Consider the following 20,686-nt stretch of genomic DNA (forward strand, 5'->3'; position numbering starts at 1 on the left):
AGGTCCTACCATAGAGGTACTCGTGGAACCTCTTCATGCCGGCGACGACTGCAAGGGCCTCCTTGTCCAGCTGGCTGTAGTTCCTTTCAGGTTTGGATAGTGTTCTTGAAAAGAAGCGTGTGGCCGAGGATGTCCCCGACGCCGAAGGGTGATGCGTCGCATGTTACAGTCAGTGGTAGGGTCTCTGTATTGAATGAGGACTGCATCTGATGTTAGCAGGTCTTTCGTTTGTTTGAAGGCATTTTCCTCCCGCTTCCCCCAGGTCCAGGTGGCTGTTTTATCCAACAGCCTATGCAAAGGTTCTGCTGCTGTCGTCTTTTGGGGCAGGAAAACATTGTAAAAATTAACAAGTCCAAGAAATGCCTGCAGTTCTGTCTTATTCCCTGGTCTAGGGGCTTCTTTGATGGCTCTGAGCTTTTTCTTGGTTGGGTGGATTCCGTGCTGGTCTAGGAGCTACCCCAGGAATTCGACCTTTTCGGTGCACAGCTGGCATTTTTCTTTTTTGACTTTTAGCCAAGAGTCTTTGAGTTTTTGTAACACCTCCCTTAGGCGGCTTTCCAATTGGTTTTTATTGGTAGCTGACACCAGCACGTCGTCGAAATAGGGCACCACCCCCTTGATCCCTTGGAGTAACCTTTCCACCAGGCTCTGGAAGACCCCTGGTGCTACGCTGACTCTGAATTGGATTCTCTTGCATCGGAATGCCCCTCGGTGGGTTACGATGGTTTACGTCTCTGCAGTTTCAGCATCGACCGGCAGTTGCTGGGAGTGCAGGAGGTGCTGTACCACTGGGACGGGGTAGGCACTCTGCTGCAGCGCGTGGTTGAGGGTGGCCTTGTAGTCACCACAGATCCTTACGGACTCATCCGGCTTGATCGGGGTGACTGTGGGGGTCTCCCACCAGGCATGGTCAATTGGCTCTAAGACCCCTTGCGCGATGAGCTCATCGATTTTGGGTTTGAGCGCGAATGGCACCCGCCGCGGTTTAAGGCGGACTGGGGCAACGTTTGGGTTTATATTAAAAGAGATTAGGGACCCCCGGTACTTGCCTAGGTCGCCGTTGAAAACCTCTTGGAAGTCCTGCACGAGTGTAGCTTCCCAGTCCGCCTCAGTGACGTGGTTGACGCCTGTCACCTCGATGCCCAGCGGTGCGAACCATTGCAGTCCCAGCAGGCTTGGCTGGTCCTTGTCTATGATTGTGAGTGGAAGCACCTCAGTACGCCCTTTGAAGGTTATTTTAAAGTGTCAAATTCCGACTACAGGGTTGCGGTTTCCCTGATAGTCCTTTAGGGTCAGCTTCTAATTTTCTAACTTGCGCCAGGGGATGGTAGGCACCAGGCGCTTGATTGTGTGCCAGGAAACCATGGAGAGGTAGGATCCGGAATCCACCTCCATCTCACATGGTTGATCCTTGATGCCTACCTCCACGTGCACCTTCCGGGCGTCGATGGTCGAGGAATGGCTGATGATGACCATCTGATGGGTCTCCTCTCTCCGCCGCGTCTTGCTGAGTCACTTGCTCTGGCCGTTCCGGCTCCACCGGCTCTCGGCGTGATGGTCTCTGGTCCTGGGGGGGTGCTGTCTCGTCGTCGGGGTCTGCCGTCTCATCGCAGGGGGCTGTGGTTCATCTTGTTCCAGCACACCTTGGCGATGTGCCCCCACTTATCACAATGCCGGCAAATGGTGTCGAGGAATCGGCATTCTGAGCGGGGGTGGTCACCTCCACAGCCGGCACACTGGAACCCCGACTTACGGCCTCTCCGTTCCTGCCGGTCGCATTCCGTCTAGTCGGTGGATCTCCTCCTCGGTTTCGGAGAAGGAGTCGACATCTCCATGGTGGGTGGTGGCGGTCGTCCTGGGGCTTGCTTCCAGGTGTTTCTCCGGTGTTGTGGTCATTTTGATGGTTGCTGGCCGGTCCGCCGTGTTCATCTGCTGCATCCGAACTGCTGACTGTTTGGCTGCTTCCGATGCAGTCGCTTCGGCGATGGCCTCGGTAACGGAGATGTCTGCCCTCGCCATCAGTCAGCTCTGCAGGATGGGGTCCCTGAGCCTGAGGACCACGCGGTCTCATAGGGCCTCCATGTCGGTGAAGCCGCACATGCCTCCGAGGTCCCTCAGCGTGGCCGCGAAATCACTAATGTTCTCGCCCTCTTTCTGGTCCCGCCGATAGAATTCGTGCCTTCTGATGAGATTGGGCATGGCGGGGCCATAGTGGCACCGCAGAAACGGTTCGAGGTCGGCCCAGTCCATCTCCTTCATGTCGGCGGGTTTGGCTAGGGCTTTAGCCATTTTGAACACTGCGGGCCCGCAGTGTGTCAGGAACACGGCCCTTTTTTTCTGTCCATTGGCATCTTTTAGGTTGCTGCTCTCAAGGAACATTAGGAATCAGTCCCAATCCTCGGCAGCCTGGTTGAAGGGTGCGGGTGGCAAGATGCTGCTGGCCATCTTATCGGTCGTTCTGTGCCACTTCACCACGTGCTCGATTGGTCTCTTGTCTCACGATCCCACCTTCATCGCCAGTGTTAGATCAGGTAGATCGGTTCCCACAGAGACGCGAGACCAAGTGTACATTCAGCTCTTTATTTCAGTGTTAAGACCTGTACAAGATCTTGGAGCCACGGCAGCCCTTCATATAGGGATTGCTCGCAGCTCGGCAGCCAATGACAGCGCTTTGAATCTCCCGCGATCGGCTCGGCCAATCGAGGTTGATTCTTAGTGTGCCAATAACGGCCGTTCAGTTGACCAATCGGGTTGCAGTCTGTGTGGACCAATCAGAATTCATTGTTTGGAGAATGCTAATATAGAACAAAAAGGCTGTCAAAAATGTCAAGTTATTCAATCTTTATTCATTAAAGAATGCACACATGTGAGACTCCAATAAAATTCTACATAGTTTATGTGTTCAAGCAGACAGATAAGAGAAACATTTTAATATATAACATTATAGAAGAATATGCAGCTATTTTTCAAGTGCTTTTTTTATCAGTGTCACATTTATGTTGAAAATAACCAGCTTTCTTGCAGACTAATATACCATTGGAAATCACCAATGCTTTGCTTGAATCAATAATTGTGTTGATAGCTGCTTTTCATTTCTAGCATGTGATGTCCTTAATAAGCTTACATTAGTTGCCCACAAGATGAAATTGTCCATGATGATATTTTCCTCACATTCAATTCTGTGTTTCCTTTTCCCACAGAAGCCATACTGTTTTAATCTATTGTTGACTACCTTATCCTGAACAGTTAGAGCCCTTCACAACCATAGCAACTCGTTCAATTGATGAGATGAGATACACAACAGTTAATAGCATTAAAATTTTTATACTATTATTACCACACAGGTAATATTTATTATAATACGGTATTATACATCTGTAGGTAAATTAATTTTATTTATTAAATTGAAATTAAATTTATTTGCCATCTATCAAGGCAAATACTCTAGAGCTACTATAGGTGACTTACAATAATAAAAAGGAAGAAAAATGAAAAGATACGTAAAATATCTTTCTTTACATCTCATTTAGCAGTTACAATCTGTTCCTTAAATCAGAAGCAACACCAAATGACCCTATCACACAGAGAGAGATGTTGCTAAGATTTGTTTCTTCTGATTTCAGTCACACAAAGATCTCTCTTACAGCTTTACTCTCATACTGAAATGTGTCTGTTGCACCAAATTTGGTCATGCATGGTTGGAAAATGATTCAAAGATCAAACTGAACAAGTTTGGCCAACAGTATCCTAAACATGGTTCCAATATTATTGTCTTGTCAGACAGTGAAGGATGCAGTCCTATAAACATTTATTTGGAGTGTATGTCCCATCGAAAACCAGACGATATATTTCTGAAGTGGTATGTACAACATTACGTGGTAAGAAAATCACAGCTTCATTGAAAAATAAGTAGAACAGAGGTGGTATTCAGCAGGTTCTGACCAGTTCTGGAGAACCAGTAGTGGAAATTTTGAGTAGTTCGGAGAACCGGCAAATGCCACCTCTGACTGGAGATTTTACAGTATTCTTCCCCTGCCACACCCACCAAGCCACACCCACAGAACTGCTAGTAAAATTTTTTGAATCCCATCACTGAAGTAGAAGATTAATCAACTTGGATAGCCCAAGGTGTATAGGTCCCAGGCTTGTCTCTTGGAATCTAAACAAGAAAGGAACATGAAAAATAATTTAATCATGTGATTGTTTAGTATGAGATAAAACATAATTATTATAGTCGACATTCTAGACTGCATATTTAACTTGCTAAATAAGATACAACACAACATACTGGCTTTTGTGGGCTGCTATAATTATGTGCATTTTCCTCCAATCTTGAGAGCCATAAGGAAAAGTGGGGTAAGGAGATAGAAAACTGTACTATTGCAAACCATGTGGGAGTTTCCTACAACAGTGCATTCTATTAGGTTGGGAAGTTTTTATTGAAGCATAAAAATACCATAAAATGCTATTGTAATAAAATAAATTTATTTTGCTTTATTTTAACTGCTTCTTTGCAAGGTTAATCTTAAATATTTCCAAAATATTTGGAAATCTGAAATATGCTTTTGGTTAGTTTATTGACTTACTCTATGCATATATATCCTGAATCTTTTGTAAAACCTTGGATTGCTAGCTTTGCTCCATGAACACTGAACCTGACTCTCTTGAGCCGATAACAAATGGAAGTTTTGTTTTGCTCCAAATTGAAGGTCAGTGTTTTAAGAAGGCAACTATAAAGTTACAATTGCATGCATACTAATCTCTGGTGCACAACATTTATGCAACATCTTTCAAATGTCCAGATTACTTTGCTATGAAATGAACTTTTCATGTTTAATGGGCAATAAAATAACATGATACTTTTTTTACTGCATTGCCTAACAACACACCAAAATTAAACTTCACAGAAACTCATAACATTTGAGTTGGTCCTGGACAAACTCATAATATTAAATTTCAGAGTGTGTAATTCATCTGAATGATGGAAAGCAAGGATAGCAAAAAACAACACCATTTTAGATTAGTGATATCAGTGAATTCGTGGTCCATTGAATCAACCAATCTTTATTATGGCTGTGGACCAGCACTACAAACAAAAGCATTAAAAATAGTAAAAAACAAAAAAAGGCAGACAAAATAATACAGTTGGTGGTGGATTATCAGTGGGCAGTTAAAGTTCATCTAATTTTACATACATCATAGCAAAATCAAAATCACATTCAAAAAAGCTATTTTGTACTGATCTGATAACAGTAATTGCATATAAAAATATAATTATTTCCCATATATTTTATTCAGCAAGTTGTTATAAATTGAGTCTGTGAATCCTTATAGAAAATGCAGTATAGCAAGATGTGAGCTATAGTTTCAATGGCCCTTGTCCACAGGGGCACAGTCTCAGCTCATATCATATTTTTTTGCATCAGCTCTCCAAAACTGCTGAGTGGTAAGGTTAGTGCCCTTCGGACTTTTGGGATGGTTATTTGATATAAATATCTTGCTGCTTTAAGAGGGGAGATTTGACTGTTCAAATAAACAATCTTGAGAAGAGCAGCCTGATTTTGCTGGATTTCCAGATCTTTAATATGTGGTTTGTGCAATAAATGCACATTCATACCCCATCATTTAAAAAATTGATGGTTCAGAAGTGGGGGGAGTTTTGTAACTTACGCAGTAAATCACAATAAAATAATATAGCAAGAGTTTTAATCACACCAGGCAGTGGTATGATTAAATGTCTACATGCTTTTGGAAACACAGAAGTGAAAAAGTAACTCCACCTTAATTTCGCTAGGTATCAGTTGACTGACAGGCTTTCAAGATTCTGTTACATTATTCTATGAGTAATCAAGATTATTCCAGAAATCCAAGTGGTTCTTTCCTAAGTTTGCCATCTCACAGGGCTTGATGGTGGTGGGAAGATGTTGGGAGTCTCTCCCTCCCTCCCTCCCTGATTCCTTTTCCATCTGAATCCCCTAATACCTTCTGCAAAGTTGCTGGAAGAAGAGAAAGAAGATACTGAAGAGCAGCTTGAGAGGCAAGGCTTCAAGAACAGGGATAATTGACAGTCTCCAAGCCCATTCCTCCCATGGGAGCCTTTTCTGACTACAATAAAATTATCATTTATAGAGTTGATAATCAGGAACAATTATTCTGTCCCCTCCCCCCCATCTTAACTTTTTCTTACTTAACAGTACTGAGCATTTAAGACTATGGTTTTATACTCTTTCATTTACAATCTTTGCCTTTCTGGTTGAAGTAGAAATGGTTAGAGGAAAAGGATAGAGGAAATCACAGGGCATACCATTTCTGTAAAGTAATCAGCACAGGCCATGCGAATCCTCTCTACATTCAGTGGACTGTCCAGTGTGAAAACAGAGTTTAATCCTCTTTCCTTCCGTGCAGTACCTACTGCGTCTCGTATAGCAAAAAATATAGAGGATCCGAGGAATACTCCAGATTCCCCCAATCCCTGGAAAAAAAACAAAAATAACTGAAGGGAAGGAAAAAAAATATTGGTGCAACATTCTTGTACAATAGTGTTTAAGGCTATACAGTACAACAATTTCACACAGCTAAGAGTCTGATACAATCATCCTATTCTGTTAGTAGCATCCTAAAAATTCGGAATATTTTCAGTGCATAAAAGACAAAGCCCCTTGTGAACTGAAAATATAGAAAATATATTACAGTTTGTAGAAATTGCATCCTTTTCAACACTATACATGGCAGATACTGAAGCTCAAATACTTTGGCCACCAAATGCAAAGAGATGACTCATTGGAAAAGTCCCTGATGTTGGGAAAGATTGAAGGCAAATGGAGGAGATGGCAGAGGATAAGATGGCTTTAGATAGTGTCATCAATGCAGTGGGCATGAGTTTGGACACACTCCAGGAGATAGTGGAGGACAAGAGAGCTTGGCATGCTACAATCCATGGGGTCATGAAGAGTTGGACAAGACTTAGGGACTGAACAACATCAAATGTAGTTGAAAGGTTCTTACAAATTCAGCTTTCACATAAAACAACAGGGAAGTCTTTATGGAGATCTTGCACTTTTAATTTGCATATTAAGTAGTAAGTATTAAGCAAGAACCTCTTTCTTGGTCATCAATAAACATTTTACCTGTAATCACTTTATAAAACAAAACTTTTCAGGAAAATGTTTATTTTTACATATGATGCATACTTTACACACGATTTTGATTCTTTAAACCTATTTTATTACTTTTATAAAAAAATATAAGATGCACATTGTCAGACTATTGAACCATGGTTTCTAAATTAATATATAGATTTTACTGTCCATATGTAGGGTTAACAGTCTAAAAATGTTCTGCACAGATCGCTTTAACATGGAAAAAGTCCCTGAATTTTTTATTTTTTGAATATCTGATTTTGCTGTTTTGTTTTTAACATTAATTTATCATACAGACTTTAATTGAAGGGTTGTTTCTTGTGCTGTTATTTTTATTGTATCTTATTGACATACACTGCTTGGAGTTTGGGCAAATCCAAATTGTTACAATAAAATAAAATAATAATCATGCCTCCTAGAAAAGTAACTCATAAACCTGGAGCACTCTGCAAGATGTTCTTCATCCGTTAGTGGAGAAAAAAAAAATCTAACAAAATGGAGGTTGCATCCTTCCTCTCATCCACCTCCATCTTTTGGACATGATCAAGATCAAACGAAGTTCATATCCTTGCCTAATCCTATGAGACTCAAATTGACCCTGTGGTCCAAGACAAAGCCCTCTTGTCATCCCATTTTAGCCAAATAATAGAAGTCCTCTCACCAGCTCATAGCACAGCCCAAGGGCAGCTCTAGGAACAACATAATAATAATCCTCAAAGTTCCATCCTCAATCAGCCTCAAGAATCAACATTCCATTTGTTTTAATAGTGGACATCCTTGGCTCAGCTGCCTTCTCCAAAGGCCCATTTTGCCTAATAATAGGTGAACTGACAAGTCCTGCCTAGCTTCCACAAACTGACTTCCAAATCTGATCTATAGGATTTCTTGATTTATAGCCTTTAACCTCAATAAAAATATTTTCTTTCTCATATTTTGGGATACCCTCTTTCTTGCAAAGCAGGCACCCAGCAATCATTAAATAAGTAGATAGCATTGTCTTCTTGGAGTTGTGTTCCTTACTTCAATAGTCCCAGGACAACCCATATTATTTGCTTACCCTGGAGGAATAGATAGCAATGGGATTTCTTGAGTTTGGCAGCAAGTAGGTTCTAAGATCTTCTGGAATATCACAAAGACCCGGTATCTTATATGTGTCAGGACCCAATGTATACTGTTGTCCTTCAGGAGAGAATTTTATCTCTTCTGATGTATAAAGTCCAAGTCCCTGAATAAAGCCACCTTCAACCTGAGAAAAATAAAATCCACACTTTGTTTTTTATATAATTTCTTCTAAGAAAATAATAACTTCTTAAGTTTTTCATACTAAGTATATTTCCTTGGGAATGTGAATATATACTGTAAAATGTGCTGTAAAAATAATCTTTTTTGTTCTTCTGCAGAACAGTAACTCTGACAATTTTCTTAAATTTGGAGATACCTATTAGACACTTCTGTTGACTTGTGAGAATCCACTAAAAGGAAGGATAGGGTAGATTATATCCTGACATGATAGACACATCCTACACAATATGCTTGCTTTCAGTTCTTGCTTAATGGTTCCATCCTATCCCAGGGTTTGGGGGACTTAAGGAAACTTTCCACAAAATGTAGAAAATGCATATTGGCTTTCTATTTCTTAACTGCCATGCACTCTTAATTTACATTCACATTGCAAGTTTCTTGTTATGTATTTTCTTATTTGCCAGTTAGGATTCTTTTGTTGCTGCATCATATTACAACTCCATCACATAAGCAATATTTGTCTAGAATTAAATGAATAGTAAGCAGCAGCAAGAATTGTGACTTCTCCATTCCAACAAGTCCATTCCCATGTCCCATTATATTCAATTACCGTATTTTACTATTACTGAAGGAAGACAATTTAATTTATTTATTACATTTATTCTCAACCCATTCCATATTGAAATGACTTTCAGGATACATTAATACTTTAATAGTAGGCTATGGCTTAAGGATAAAGAGAATCTCTTTGTCAAACATCCATTCTGAGAAATCCATGGATGCTTGAGATTCTGAACACAATATTTTTCAGCTGCAGCCTGAATGAATCAGCTACTACCCTTTGTTCTTCCAAGCACTGCTTCTGTTGCAAGTTTATCAGCCATCCATGAATCCTTCTTGCAAATATTTCATTGCTATAATCTTAGGCCCTTTACCCTAAGTACATCCCTCCTTCCTTCCATTCAGGTTTTTTTTTTCCAGAGGCAGATCACATATATTGTAGTTTGGTTGGAAAGTGAAAATAAAAAAGGATGCAAAACTAAAGAATGTCTTACAGTAACACGTTTGTATACTAATTGTGATACCATAGGACAGCAACACTATTAGAGCAATCTGGAAATAAAAATGCCAAGATGAACTAAAAATTAATGCAGATTTGCACTGTTTCTCTCTACAACCATGATGCTTGGAAGCTTCTTAATATTCAAATGTGAAACAATACAAAAATAAAATAAAAAAACCAACAGTGTAGATAACCAAATCTATAAGAATGCAATGTGATCAATAAGAGAAAACTGAATTCTGCAGCATGGATATATGAAAACATTACACTCTTGTTTAATCATTCCAGCCTATCCCAGGATTGATAAGAAAATGAAATGATATGGTATCGTTTAATTTATCTTTTCACATCTTCTATCTATTTACTACTAAAATTCTCATTGGCATGACATTTAATTGGGCAAAATAGTATATCATAGGGCAAAAAGCTACTTCAAATGGACTAAATAACAGAACGTGTCCCAAAATCCAGAATTCATGACTCCTGAGGAAATGAAATTCAGGAAAGTCTACTTGCAGTTGCTGCACTGCAGGGCTGCTGCTGCTGTTGCTGCTGCTGCAGTCACATGATCTTTATTTTCAATATTTTGTAACAGTTTCCCAGCCAGTCTCACAATCCCTTGCCCCTTCTCCCATCTAACAGCAACCACTTACCTGCCTGCTAGAAGTGGAAAGAAGGGAAGAAAGGAAGGAGGGTGAGAAGGAAGGAAGGATCTGAACAATAACATGCAACTGGGATTCATTTCTTTGATCTTTCAGGAAAGATTGTTGGCTTGTAGTTACAATAAGGGGGAATTTAAAATACGTACCTGTCCTATATCAATGCCTGGATTGATGCTGAAACTACCATCTATGACAATATCAGTTCGGAGATTCTGTTGCACAGAAAAAATATCATCAAGACATTTTATAGCAGTTCAGGTAAAAACTGAAAATTGTGGGAATTCAAGCCTATGATATTATATGTACAAATATGTTATTACCATAAAACTTTTGGAAGTTTTTCCAGCAGGCATGATAATATTTGGGGGCTTTGGCTGGAAGGCACTGCACCTTTGAACTTGTTCTCCTGTAGTCTCTAAGTATGGCTATATGTCTGCTACTTGAGGAATAGGCTAGGGAAAGGAGGATTCTAAGCACAATATTTTTCTCCTTTTGATAGCTCTAATAGGATCTGTCCTGTCCAAAAAAAAAAACAAAAAAAAACCACATCACTAATTGAGACCATAGAACAAACGCTATTCTTGGACACAGCTACAGAAACCATTTGGAAGTTCATGACAACTCTGGACCTGACCCAAGTAATTTGTGACTCGACTTAAAAGTCAGTCCACACATCAGGCCTGGCTTATATCTCAGGGCAGTGGCAATGCTATCTAGAGTTGGGGAATGTTACTATCAATTCCTTGTCATGGATAGATTTTCCTTGCTGATTCTTGGTTATTCTGATGTCACAGAAAGCAGAGCCAATTTGAACAGTCTGCCTCAAGCACCTGATAGATTCTAATGAGTTCCAAAATGAATTTGGAGTGTTCCTGTGGTTCTGGTGCATGGTTCAGCTGAGTCTCTAGTTGCTGCTTGAAATGAAGGCAGCTTTGGCCTTGGATCAGATTGCGCCTAAGTAGTTTCTCTAGGCACATGGATCCTGGAGACCCCTAGGCTTTCAGAAGAGTGTTGGTGTTGAAATAAACTAAGAAAACTGTACAGTGTCCCTGAAAGAAAACAAACAGTGAATTTGACCAAACATGGGTAAAGCCTTTTGTAAGGATTGGCAATAAAAGCCATTTAATAATTATTTCTCCATCCCTATTGTATCTGTAAATAACCTCATCCCTTCTAAGTAAGAAGGAGCCCTGGGAAGTCTTGTAGGGCTGCTGTGAAGACTATTTTAGTTAAATGTCAGACAAAGTTGCTCAGTTTGTCTTAGAGTTGGAATTCGGCTCTTCAGATTCCATGGAATTGCCTGAGGCAATTGGTGATCTGTGAAGTTTGAACTAGTTAGTCTTAATGAGATAGATGAGGCAGACAATGTCTTTCGAGCAGTGAATTATGTTCTGGATTCCTGTTCCTCCTGGTTGATTAAGGTTTCCTGGGATGTGACAGGCAATGGGGTCCATGCAATGGTAAATACTTCTCTGTTGGAAGGGATGGTTCCATCTGCCTTGAAGGAGATGGTTGTCTATACCTTCTCCTTAAGAGATCATTGCTGAATGCAATGAATCTGGACAACTTTTATTCAATGTTCAATCTTTCCTTTTTAGGAAGATTGATAATTGGTTGGCTTAAACTCCAAAGATCTCTGGAAGATGTAGATTATTTGAACTCTTTTCAGTCAAGATTCAGGCCTGATTATAGTGCTTGTTGATGATCTCTTGGAGGCTCAGTATGTGAAAAATGTATCCATCCTGCTCACCCTTGACCTCTCCGTTGATTTTTGGTCACTGATCATGGTGTCTTACTATGCTGGTTTAGGGTATTGGAATAGAAGTATGGTGATTTTACTCCTTTCTTTAGGGCCGCTTCCAGTTGGTGTTAGCAGGGTGGAAAAAGTCAAGTCCGAAGCTCTGCTTTGTGAGGTGCCTCAGGGCTCTGCATTATCCCTTCCCCTATTTAACATCTACATGAAGCTGCTATCATCCACTGGCACAGGGTTCCATATCATCAGTATGCTAATAATACCCTATCCCAACCCCATCCTGAACCAGCCAAGTAATGTCAAGATCATTTCCTGATGCCTAGAGACTGTAAAGGTCTGGGTCGGGGTTCAGTTTTAAGCTGCCCCCATATTGTTGGTTCCTGATATTTTCCATCTTTAACTCTGTCAAAGGTACACTTCCCCAGTCAATGTGTAATTTTGGATTCATACTGGACTTACAGTAGGAGCAGGTAGGAGCTGTAACTGTGGTGTGTGTGTGTGTGTGTGTGTGTGTGTGTGTGTGGCTGCGGGGGGGCTTTGCACAGTTTCGTTCATCAATTGCACCCAGTTCTGGACTGGAAGGTCTTGCTCATGGTGACTCATATCTTAATTACTTTCTGTTTGGATTATTATCACTTGCTGTACCTGAGACTGCACTTGAACAGGACTTGGAAGCTGAGCTACTCCAGGGAGCAGCTGCGTAGGCAGTCTTTGACATTTTTTGTTAATTTCTCGTATAACACTTCTGCTCCACAAGCTGCACTGGATTCCAGTAGGCTTTCTGGTGTGATGAAAGGTGCTAATTATCACTTACAAAGTCTTATATGACATGAGGGCAGGCTAGTCGTGGGGCTGCATCTCTCCCACTGTCTCTACTTGGCTGTCACTGCTTTGCCCAGATCTAGTAGAAGGTGTATGCTCTATGATGTGATTGGAATTTATATAAATAAATTCCAAACAGCATCAGGTGAGGAGAGGCCATTGTATGGTGTACAGATGGGCACCTGGTTGTTTTAGGGCAGCACGGACCTGTAGAATCCCTTTTTGCAGGCTCTGATGCTCTTTCTCACAGTGGCAATCTTCCATTATTTTGTGATGCGACATATGGAAAACTGTGGCATAAGATCTATGCTAAAGGTAACATACTTAAAAAAAACAACCCCCTCCTCTTCCCCTCTGAAAACTAGTCTTGTCTATGGACATCACCCTATTCCCCAGTTGCATTAATGTTCCACCCAGTGAGGATCTTCATTCCCTAATCCATCTTATACACAGGCCCCCAGCCACCAAAACATTTCCTGTCTCCTGCTAAGAAACCACCTACCTGAACAAAATGCCTTTGCACATTTCCCATTTCGCCTAACATTGTCTGTGCCAAAGACTGAACTTGGAGCTTTCCACATACACTTCCACATACACTCCCTTTCCTGGCTCATGGATTCTCTGGTGGCATTGTCTAATTCCACAAAGATTGTTTTATAGTGTTGACTACATACCCTATAAAACTTTCCCCAGTCTGGTGCAGCCTTCCTTGACGGGACACAACATGGATATTTCAGACAACTGCTTCCTCCCCATATCTGTAGGAGATGACCTGGCACTTGGCAGTATCCAATTGAAATAGGTTTTGATTTAATTGAGCCAGTAATTGCAAAAGTTTCCCAACTTGAGTGGCCAATTGTTGATATCTTTGAAATACTTGCTGATGTATGTTATGATCTCTCCATGTTTATCCTTCAAAATGTTTGGTGGTTGAGCATTGCTCCAGCACAAAATTTTCTGATCACTCAAACCTAAAAGGCAGGAGGTCTACTTAATCACTCCATAGTCTATCCCATGGTTGAGCAGAAAAGTGGAGATTATGATGGACTTACCTTATGATCACCAGTGAGGCAGTCAATCTCAACTTCAGAACACGATGCACCAAAAATAAAATATGGAAATGCATGACCTTCTCCTTTCTCCCAGTCCATATTGACAACATATCCTCTGGGAAAGGGGAAAAAATGAGAGTTTCCTTTAGAAATCTTTTCAAACAGACATACACAAGTCATGTGAAAGGACCAAATTAGATACTCTGAAAAAAATAAAAAAAGAAGGATCTGGGATGAGATGAAGAAACTCCCCCTGTTTTAGTGAAAAATAACAAAATGGAAATTGGTTGCTAGATAGAAAAACCAATGACAGTAGTCATTTCCTACTGTAACTAATTAAGGATTCAAATGAGACCTAGAATTTGCTGGGGTTAACTTCTGAATTGCCCAAGTTTGTGACTTAAATAAATAGGAAGCACAGCTTTTGCTGTGGACTAACACAGTGGATTAACACTGTGGACTGAGCTGCTCCAAAATAATAGCCTCTGCCTTTCCCTTTGAGTCTGTCAGTGACTTTTCCCAATCCCAATCCCAAAATATTTTTAGACCTCACTTGTTGGCTTATTTAAAACATTCACATTGAGCAAGATAATATCAGAAGGAAATCCTTCCCTTCTGTTTCTCTGTGCCTTTCCAGAAATTAAGGCACAGTCAACCTTCCTTTATGTCAGGATAAAATATATACAAGCATTACATTTTCTGACCTCATTATCACTCTCAATCAGGCTCCCTTGTGCATCAGTGCCCAATGGTTTTGTTTGTAATTAAGCTGATTATGCATATGCAGAGTGTGATAAGCAAGGCAGTAGCTGGATTCATCCCTTCATCTTCAGCATGGATCTGTTCTGTCCCTATTCATATCAGAAGCACCAGCAAAGCTAACTGAAAGGTCCCTCAGAGTTGAGAGGATTTGCAAGTAACAACACTGTTTCCCAAGGGACACCCAATTGCCAAAGGTAATTTGGGGAGGCTCCTTTAATGTCCCCATGGATCTGTTAAGAATTACTGGGTTAAAGTTCTTAAGAGTTATTGGCTGATTATTCTAATGCTGTTGTGCAATTGAGCCTTGTTTGAATATACTTGGTCATCAACTCTTTTCACCATTCAGAGGTCAGATAATAACAGCTGCAGATCACATTGTATTGCACAGGTAGACAGAAGCAGGGTCATTTGCATGCAAATGAAATGTGGTTGCTAAATAATGTAAAAGAACAATGAATTTGTAACTGGATGACCAATTGCACTCAACATGTAGTCCTTAATGGAACTGCATCTACATGGAGGGAAGTATACAGTGGGGTACCCCAAGGCTCTGTCTTAGACCCTGTACTCTTCAATATCTTCATCAATGATTTAGACAAGGGCAGGAATAGCCAACACTCCAGAAGATAGGTTCAAGATACAGAAGGATTTTGACAGACTTGAAGATTGGGCACTCTCTAACAAAATGAAATTCAATGGTGAGAAAAGCAAAGTTCTATATTTAGGCAAGAAAAAACAAATGCTCAGGTACAGAATAAGTAGTAGTACCTGGCTCAATAGTAGTAACTGTGAGAGGGATCTTAGAGTCCTAGTGAACAACCACTTAAATATGAGCCACCAATGTGCTGCAATTCCCCAAAAAGCCAACACAGTCCAAGGATGCATTAACAGAGGGATAGAATCAAGATCACGCAAAGTGTTAATACCATTTTTAATGCCTCAGTAACACCCCACTTGGAATTTTGCATCCAGTTTTGGTCACCACAATATAAAAAAGATGTTGAGACCCTAGAAAGAGTACAGAGGAAAGCAGTAAAGATGATTAAGGAACTGGAGATTAAAACATACAAAGAATGGTTGCATGAAAAAGAAGGATTTAGGAATGATGTGATAGCAGTGTTCCCATATCTAAGGGGCTGCCACAAAGAAGAAGGCGGGGGTCAATCTATTTTCCAAAGCACCTGAAGGCAGGAAAAAAGCAATGGATGGAAAACAATCGAGAAGAGAACCAACCTAGAACTATGGATAAATTTCCTGAGAGAACAATTAATCAGTGGAACAACTTGCCTCCAGAAGTTGAGGGTGCTCCAACACTGGAGGTTTTTAACAACAAATTGGGCAACCATTTGTCTGAAATGAAATAGGGTTTCCTGCTTGAATAGGGGGTTGGACTAGAAGACCTCCAATACCCCTTCCAGCTCTGTGATTCTGTTTTCTGTTAACCTCCATGCAAAGAAACACACCTCTACCACATCTATGCAAATTAGAAGGATCACCAGGACTGGAGTCTAACTCTTTAGGAAGACACGCTTTAGGAATGGCAGGAGATAAGGGGATTAGAGGGATTATTATCCTAGAATGGCCCATAAGTGCCTTTTTCATACTGGGTGGTGAATAACAATACATTTTGCATACCTTGTGGTTGTTGAATTTTGTTAGTTTAAGGGGGGAAATATATTTTAGCATTGGTACAGCTAAGTGTTGCTTATGAATGTATTACTTACTAAGGGGATGGCATGAGATAAAGATAAATACAACTTCATATGAACCCAGCAGAAAAAATATATGTGAGTTTGTATCATGGCTTACATTTAAATGGAGGTGGGGAAGGGTCTTTCCTAGTAATAGGGCCTTTGAGAACAATCATGTTTGCTCTTGCCCTCCCAAGACTGCAGAGATATTCAACATGTTAAACTCCCTTTAAGTCCTGATTTATCACCTTTGATATTGAAAATAAAGCCATTTAGGAATTCAGAAAAAGGAGATTTCCGGTTTGGGCTTCTTTGGCGATGAACCAAAATCCGTGATCATGCGTGGTTTCGATCCGTGCTCGCTGCTGGAGCACCCTGAGCTGCTTGGATTTGGGGCTGAAGCCATCCTATAGAGGTGGTGAAGAAGAGGGAGACCACCAGCAGGGTTGAGGAGAGCTGCATCTCTCCTCCTTGGCTGGCCATTACTCTCTTTCCCAAAGGCAGTTGTAGCGGTGGTCAGAAATGGCCACTTTAAAAAAGAACTCGACGGGACAAGATTGTGCAGGAAGAAGTTTAAAGGAGAAACTTTGACTGACTGGGTTGAACAGAGGAAACATCTATTTAAGGTACTTGGAGCTTGAATTACAAAGACTAATACTATTCCTAAAAAAGATTTTTAAAGCGGTGAAAGAGGAAGGGAAAGGAAAAAGAACTGTTTTTTTCTCTCTCACACTGACAGCTCTAATTGACTTTGAATGTTAAGAAGAGATCTAAACAAGAAATTGATATTAATCCACTTTGACATTAACAGACTATTTTTAGCTGAAAATAAAGTGTCAAAGGGATAAAGACTCTTGGATAATTTAAAAATTTCAAAAAGAAAGAAAGCAGAAGGGAAAAAAAAGAGGGTGGAATCTGGAAAAATGGAGGAGACCACCTGGAAGGAAAAAGAATTGATAGTGGAATTTTAACAAGACTTCTAAAGGACACATTGTAGCTGAAACTTTGTTACAAGATAACAAAGCCCCTGGAAAGAGAAAGTGAGAAAAGAAGCAATAAACAGCTTTGGATTATTGAGTGATTCCTGGAATTTTGGATGGTGGATCCTAATGAAACAAAATAAAATCAATTGGGAGTTGTTTAAAAATCTTTAAAATGGCATTACTTCTTGAAGAGCTAAAATGAGACTTAAAGAACAAAAAGAAGAAGCACAAGAGGGAAGAGGATCTTTTGGCTTCATATTTCAATTTTTAGAAATGGAGATTTTGAACTATGAAAAACAGCAAGAAATGCTTGCAGAAAAAGAAAGGCGGGACAAAGAAGAAGACATCTTTAATGACCAAGCAATTTTAAGCAGTGTAAAAAATAGAAAGAAGGGGGGGGGGAGTTAAAAACTTAAGACTTGAAGCAACAACTAAAAAAAAGAATAATTTGAAAAGTAACTATAAGATTAGGAAGAAGCAGAAGGGAGGATCACAGAAGGGAGAATTAGATAGAAAAGGGAACAAAAAGGGGAGGTAGAAGAAGAGGGGGAAGATGCAAAGGAAAAGAAGTTATAAAGGTCAGAAACAAGATATAGAGAAACAGGAAAAATGTACAAGAATTAAAGGTATAAGCCTATTTAAAAGACACAGAGACAATGGTTAAAAATTTAATTTAAAGAGAGGATTCTGCAAGGGTATATGAGATAGCATTGTTATACTAGAAATAGAAAATAGTTAGAAAATATGATAGATTATTAAAGTGACATAAAATTGGCATTAATATGTAATGGAATATTTGTTAGTAATTAAAGGAAACAAAGAGGATAAGAGAATAAGACTCTCAATGATTTTTAAAAAAGGTATATAATTGAAAAGAAACATGGAAGATTTTTAATATCAGTTGACAGGATGAATTTGAATAAAAATAATAATTTTATTGACTACTGTTAATGACTATTCTTTTGCTTTTTGTTTAAAGACAGTAATGAGTAAAATATGAAATATAGGTGATTAAAGTGAATGAAAACTGATATTATTAGGTAATGTTTGTTAAAAGATGGAAATATTCTAAACAGAAATGTAAAAGATTGCTATCAATATTAATGGCTGAGCTGAACTAGATCACTAGAGATGTGCTATGTTCCTTCCTGCTTCAAACATTCTACCATCATCTCAGTGCCAAAGAAGCCCTCCATCAAGGAACTGAATGATTACAGACCAGTTGCTCTAACATCTGTAGTTATGAAAATATTTGAAAGGCTTGTGCTGTCCCACCTGAAAACCAATGGAAATTAATACGTTAGTGAGGTTGTATAATTCTGTTCTCAGGTGGTCTTTGTTGGCTAGGCGTTTGGTTCTGGAGATGAGGGTCTTGGCTACGGAGTTGATCTGTGCAGGGTGGTGATGGGATTGTGCATTTAAGTAGCGGTTGCTGTGTGTTTTCTTCCGGTGGATGGTGTGTCCTAGGGAGCCATTGGGTTTTTTGTAAATTAGGATGTCCAGGGAGGGAAGTTGGTTGTTGGCTTCTGTTTCCATGGTGAACTGTATTTTGGGGTGTAGGCTGTTGAGGTGTGTGAGGAAGTTGTCCGGTTTTTCTTTCCCATGTGGCCAAATTACGAAAGTGTCATCTACGTATCTAAGCTAGAGTTTGGGTTTGTGTTCGGATTTGTCTAGAGCGTTGGTTTCAAAGTGTTCCATGTATAGGTTAGTGATAACAGGTGAGAGGGTTGATCCCATAGGTGCTCCTTCTATCTGTTTGTATCTTTGTTCTTTGTGGATGAAGTATGTGTTGGTTAGGCAGTGGTTGGTCATATGTGTGTGTGTGTGTGTGTGTGTGTGTGTGTGTGTGTGTATATATATATATATATATATATATATGTTTTCTGAGGTTCTGGGTATTTGTATGTGGATCTTTGGTTGTTCGGGTTTTCTCCGCGTAAGATTCAAAGTGTCTAGGCAACGTTTCGATGAAGTCTCATTCATCATCATCAGGCCTCTGTCTTTGGCTCTTGCTTTTCAGAGTGATGTGAGGTTGCAGCTGCTTTTTTTCCTTTCTAACTGTCAGTGGGGGTGGGATTTGAATGGGTGGGGGCTTGGCTGTGTTCTGATTGGGTGGGGTGTCTTCTCATTGGTGGGGGCCTGGCTGTGTTTTGATTGGTTGGGGGTTGGCTGTGTTCTGATTGGCTGGATTTCTTGCTGCCCGGCTTCGAGTTCGAGGTCGTGCTGCATCTCCATAGTTGGTGTCGGCTTGCTTCATGTATGGCTCAGAGGGGTTTGGAGTGGGCAGTGGTGAGGTTGCAGGTATTCGTCTGTTCATGAGGGCGGGTTTCCAAATGGCTGGGAGGCGGGAGGTGTCATCTCGTTTGTTCATGCTGTGTGGGCGTTTTCTATTTCTATGGCTTCTCTGATTATTCTGCTGTTGAAGTGTTCGGTTTTGGCAATAGTTCTGGTATTTTTAAAGTTAATTTTATGTCCTGTGGCTTTGAGGTGTTGGACCAGGGAAGAGGTCGTTTCTTCTTTTTGATTGAGTTCTTATGTTCTTCAATGCGTGCACTAATTCTTCTGTTAGTCTGTCCAATGTATGTGGCAGGGCAGGCAGTGCAGGGGATTTCGTATACTCCTTGGTTTTCTAATTCGACTCTGTCTTTGGGGTTTCTTAGGATGGTGGATATTTTTCTGTTTGTGCAGAATGTTGTTTTAATATTGTGTTTTTGGAGGATCTTGCTGATTCTGTCTGTAGTGCCTTTTATATATGGGAGGAGGGCTTTGCCGTTTTCTTGTTCTCTGTCTTGGATTTTGGTTGGGGTTTCTTTTTGGATTAGGTGGGTAATCTTGTGTCTTTGGAATCCATTGGCTGTAAGTACGTTGGTGAGGGTGTGTAGTTCAGCTTTTTGGTGTTGTTCATCGGCTAAGCATTTTGTTCTGGAGATGAGTGTTTTGGCTACTGGAATTGATCTGTGCTGGGTGGTGGTGTGAGAGTGCATGTAGATAGCGGTTTGTATGTGTTTTCTTTTGGTAGATGGTGTGTCCTAGGGAGCCATTGGATCTTTTGTATACCAAGACATCTAGGAAGGGAAGTTGGTTGTTGGTTTCTGTTTCCATGGTGAATTGTATCTTGGGGTGTAGGCTGTTGAGGTGTGTGAGGAACTTGTTTAGTTTTTCTTTCCCATGTGGCCAGATTATGAAGGTGTCATCTACGTATCTGAGCCAGAGTTTGGGTTTGTGGTCGTATTTTTCTAGAGCTTGTGTTTCAAAGTGTTCCATGTAGAGGTTTGCGATGACAGGTGAGAGGGGTGATCCCATGGGTGCTCCTTCTATTTGTTTGTATTTTTGTCCATTGTAGGTGAAGTATGTATTGGATAGGCAGTGGTTGGTCAGATCTAGGATGTGCTTGGGGGGGGTTGTATTTGTTTTGGATGGCTGTCAAGGCTTCTTTTATTGGTATTTGGGTGAAGAGGGATATGACATCGAAGCTTACTAGTAGGTCGCTGGGTTGTAAGTTTTGTTTCTTTATGAT

At 40.4% G+C, this 20,686-nt stretch overlaps 1 protein-coding gene across 1 annotated transcript in view; it reads right to left on the minus strand.

Moving 5' to 3' along the window:
• Positions 1-2,807: 2,807 nt before the first annotated feature.
• AOX1 (aldehyde oxidase 1) overlaps positions 2,808-20,686 on the minus strand; it is a 90,679-nt gene continuing 72,800 nt past the window's right edge. Inside the window, exons 31-35 of the mRNA XM_026696821.2 lie at positions 13,734-13,848; positions 10,253-10,318; positions 8,197-8,385; positions 6,305-6,472; positions 2,808-4,159 (exon numbers count right to left, since the gene is read on the minus strand). Of these exons, the coding sequence (XP_026552606.2) occupies positions 4,106-4,159; positions 6,305-6,472; positions 8,197-8,385; positions 10,253-10,318; positions 13,734-13,848 (592 nt within the window). The 3' untranslated portion in view covers positions 2,808-4,105. The remainder of the gene's footprint in view (positions 4,160-6,304; positions 6,473-8,196; positions 8,386-10,252; positions 10,319-13,733; positions 13,849-20,686) is intronic.

Source organism: Pseudonaja textilis, chromosome 1 (genome assembly GCF_049901715.1).
Source record: "Pseudonaja textilis isolate UNSWEBS1 chromosome 1, rPseTex1.2, whole genome shotgun sequence".
NCBI lineage: Eukaryota > Metazoa > Chordata > Lepidosauria > Squamata > Elapidae > Pseudonaja > Pseudonaja textilis.